The 4251-nt window shown below is 41.4% G+C and overlaps 1 protein-coding gene across 1 annotated transcript; it reads right to left on the bottom strand.

Annotated features, from left to right (window-relative positions):
• Positions 1-2605: 2605 nt before the first annotated feature.
• On the bottom strand, positions 2606-3577 carry LOC100769648 (olfactory receptor 52M1). Its single transcript, XM_027407962.1, has one exon. It carries the CDS (start codon positions 3563-3565, stop codon positions 2606-2608), a length of 960 nt encoding a protein of 319 aa, XP_027263763.1. The 5' UTR covers positions 3566-3577.
• Positions 3578-4251: the final 674 nt, after the last annotated feature.

Genomic DNA, 4251 nt, shown 5'->3' with positions numbered 1-4251 from the left:
TGGAACTAGAAAGATCTCCAGAGACCTATAAGGATGACACGATCTGACAGTCTGGGCAGTGGAGGAGAGGATGGCCTAGAAGCCCCTCCCCTAGAATGAGAGTGATGACTACTCTCTATGCTATCCTAGAGTCCTCATCCAGTGGCTGATGGAAGCAGAGACAGACATACACAGAAATACACTGAGCTGAATTCTGGAACCTAGTTGAAGAGAGGGAGGAATGAAGAACGAAGGGGTCTGTACCAGGTTGGAGAAACCCACAGAAACAGTTGGCCTGAAAAAGGGAAAGCATATCGACCCCAGACGCTCTTTGGGAGGCCAGTATGGGACTAATCCAGCCCCCTGATCATGGATACCATCGGGGAGGCCCCTGCACTCCTGGGAGCCTCTGGAGGTGGACTGGCTTTTGCCCTGGTGTATGTGGGGGACTTCGAGAGCCCATCCCACTTGAAGGGATGCACTCTGTCTCTGAACACATGGGGAGGGACCCAGGCCCAGCACAGGAAGATTTGGTGGACTTGGTGGAGCCCTGGTTGGGGGCCCTACCCTGCCTGGGGAGTGGTGGGTGGATGGGGTGGGGGGTAGGTTGGAGGTGGGGGAGAAGGAATGGGGGTAAGGGGAGGGAGAGGGAGAGGGAGAGGGAGAGGGAGAGGGGAATTACATGTGAAACAAGCCTGTTCCCTAACTTGAATTAATAATAATAAAAAGAGAGAGAGAGAGAAAAAAAAAGCAGGGCTAGCAGACAAGAAGTCTGGGAAAAAGAACATAGAGAGTGAGTGACCAGTGATGCCATGTAGCTGAGAAAACAAGATATCTGAGCATTACTGGGCAAGCTAAGAGCTCGTGGAGATACACAAATTAGTGGAAATGTATTAATAATTAAGATAGAGCTAGCCAATAATAAGCCTGAGCCATCAACGAGACCATTTATAATTAATATAAGGCTCTGTGTGTTTATTTGGGACTAAAGTGCTTCGGGACCAGGTAGAATAGTAACTTCTGTCCACATTGACTCATCTGGGCAGTGTTGGCACATGCCTTTAATCTCAGCACTTGGGAGGCAGAGGCAGGTGGATCTCTGTCAGTTGGAGGCCAGGCTTGTCTAAAAACTGAGTTCCAGAACAGCCAGGACTGTTACACCGAGAAACCCTGTCTCAAAAATCAAAATAAATAAACAAATAAAAATTAAAAATTGATTAACTCAACATTTCAGGCAACAAAGCTGGGAATTTGTCTGTTTGCTTTGAAAGTTCTATCAGGGCCCACTGTAGTAAAATCAACTCCCAACTCTGGTCCCAGGCTAGGGATAATTTTTAAGTTATTTGTTGACTCTTGTAAATTTCATACAAACTTATCTACAGCCATAAACCCTGAGCAAGCCTGATTTCCTCTATGTTTCAGAAACTGAATCATAGTCTGTTACCTTTTATTCTACCTTGTCTGACCTACATGACTCTCATTCTGTAGCTTGGACTAGCCTATAGCTCATGTAGCTGAGACTAGCTTCAAATTAACAGTAACTTCCATGTCTCGATCTGGGATTAGAGAAATGGGCTTCCTTTGGCAATCTGCTTGTCTCTATTCCACAGACCAATGATTTTTTTTCATAGTTCATGATGCAGATATGCCCCAATTTTTTTCATTTACCAGTTGAAGAACATTTTGGTTACTTCCAACTATTGGTGGGTTGTGACTAACACAGTTGCAAATAAACATTTTATTTTGTTTCCAAAAAAAAAATGCATTACCAGAAATTTTATGTGTTTTGAGCTAAAGTCTCTTTATGAAACTTTTGTGATCAGTAAGTAATAGAGCAAAAAGGTTACATCATAGCAAAAGGTAGCAAGAAAAGTTCCCCAAAGAGACCCAGAGATCTTTCAAGGTTTATCCACAAGGTTGCTTCACTTTGACCTTTACATTACCCAACCCCCTTCATGTCAATCCCACTGTTACCTCCTTTCCTTTGTCCCTTTGTTATCTCAGTGAGACTATTGTCCCTCACATGTGTTATCTTGGAGCCTCTAAAATGGAATCTCACAATGTACTTTCCTATCTCCTACTTGCTCCCCATTTAGCTCTGGAGATGTGGTATTCTATGTACACTTTGTCTGTTTAAATGGAGGAATGACTTGGTTTAAAGACTTTAACGCCTATGAACAGTAAAACTCCCATTATAAGTCCCATTAGATTAAATTTCTCATATTTATGCTGTTCCATCTTTGAGAGATAAATGTCATATGAATAAGGGCAACTCAAGAAAAGTTTGCCAATACAATAAATGTCTGAACATTTTCAACAAAATTGACTAAATTGTGTTTGAGAAGGTTTTAGAATAGAATTCTACTTTTTAGAATATATATATGCATTTAATTGTACAAAATTGAATAGTTTTTTTTTTAAGGAATTACAGTGCAGGAGATTATCACCCTATCTTCCTTTTCTACTTCCAGATTTTAGATTCACACTTCATAGAAAATGCATGCTTCAACAAAATCGTCTTTAGGACTGCTTTCAGGCTCTTATCCCACCATTTGTTTAGGTGGCACCCAGAAATATCAAGGGATTCTGTACTTAAGAAGAGCTTCTTACAATCATCACCAAATATTTATATGTTCCTGGGTTGAGTTCCTGACTTAATAATATGCAAAAGTCTTTCTCGGATCTGCTTGGTGCGCACAGCATAGACAACTGGGTTGAGTATGGGTGGGATGAGGAGATAAAAGTTGGCCAAAAGAATATGGATGTGGGAAGGCACACGGTGGCCAAAGCGATGGGTGAGAGATGAAACAGCAATAGGGATATAGAAGACAAGGATGGCACAGATGTGAGAACCACACGTCCCTAAAGTTTTAAACCTGGCATCAGAGGTGGACAATCCTAACACAGCTCTAAAAATCATCACATAAGAGGCAGTTATAGCTAGTGAGTCCAGGATTAATACCAGGAAACCAATTCCCATTCCATACAAATTGTTGACTCTTGTGTCACCACATGCCAAAGTGACCACAGCCATGTGCTCACAGTATGAATGGGCAATGACTTGGGTCCGATAAAGGGGCAGCCTCAGGCGAATTAGGAGTGGAAGAGGTCCAATGTAGAATACTCCTCGGAGGAGCGCAGCCAGCCCCAAACGTCCCACCACTGCATGGGTAAGTACTGATGTATGGTGTAGTGGGTCACAGATGGCCACATAGCGGTCAAAAGCCATGGCAAGAAAGATGCCTGACTCAACAGTAGCAAAACAGTGGACAAAGAACATCTGAGCCAAACAGGCATCCAGACCAATGCTGCAGGCACCAAACCAGAAGATGGCTAATAGTTTGGGCATTGTAGAAGTTGACAGGACCAGGTCAATAACAGCCAACATGCACAGGAAGAAATACATGGGCTGATGCAGGCTGCGCTCTGTCTTAACCACTGCCAAGATGGTGATGTTCCCCACCACAGCCACCAGATACATGGAACCAAAGGGAATGGAGAGCCAGATGTGCAGGTATTCCAGTCCTGGGATGCCAGTGAGCCAGAAAGAGCTGGGTACTGAGCAGGCATTGTTGTAAATGAGCATGCTTGGGAGTATGGGATAGGTAGAGGAGCTCTTAACATTGGGTTTCTGCTCCTGTGAGAGCTAATGCCTCTGACAGCTCTAGAATAGATCCTCATTTCCATTCTTGATAGCTTGTGGCACCTACAACAAAGAAGAATTCTGAATGCCAACTTGAAATATCACTATGTTACTTAATTTATAAGAATTATTTATGATGACACCCATCGCTAAATACAGAAACAGGCATGCTCAGAGTTTCTACCACTGACTTTTCAAAATGTAGTATAAAAATACCCAATATTATGCATCCCCTTGGCCCAGGAAGTTTATTTCGGGGAACTTTCCCTAAAGAAAAAGAAAAAACAGAAATGGTTTCCAGGTAACATTTAAATATAAATAAAAATAACGTGTTCATTCAGTAATTCTATATGCTTTTCTTATCATGGGTCAATAGCATTGATATTGATAATGTACACTAATTAGCTGTTTCAAATTTTCTAATGAAAAGTTGAAATCATGTGGTCAATGAAAACAAAGCATTGTTTAAATTTTAATTATATGTACTAATGTTCTAACATATGTTCTAACATATATGTTAGAATTATAACTATATGTATTTACTAGTATAATGTTTATATCATATAATAAGTGAGGGTATACCAGGAGGCATTATAAACTATGATTTGATTTTTATTAAAGTGGGTGGC

The sequence above is a fragment of the Cricetulus griseus genome, chromosome 3 (genome assembly GCF_003668045.3).
Source record: "Cricetulus griseus strain 17A/GY chromosome 3, alternate assembly CriGri-PICRH-1.0, whole genome shotgun sequence".
Lineage (NCBI taxonomy): Eukaryota > Metazoa > Chordata > Mammalia > Rodentia > Cricetidae > Cricetulus > Cricetulus griseus.
Note: the sequence above shows the minus strand (reverse complement) of the source record. Positions and strands in the feature narration are given on the sequence as shown.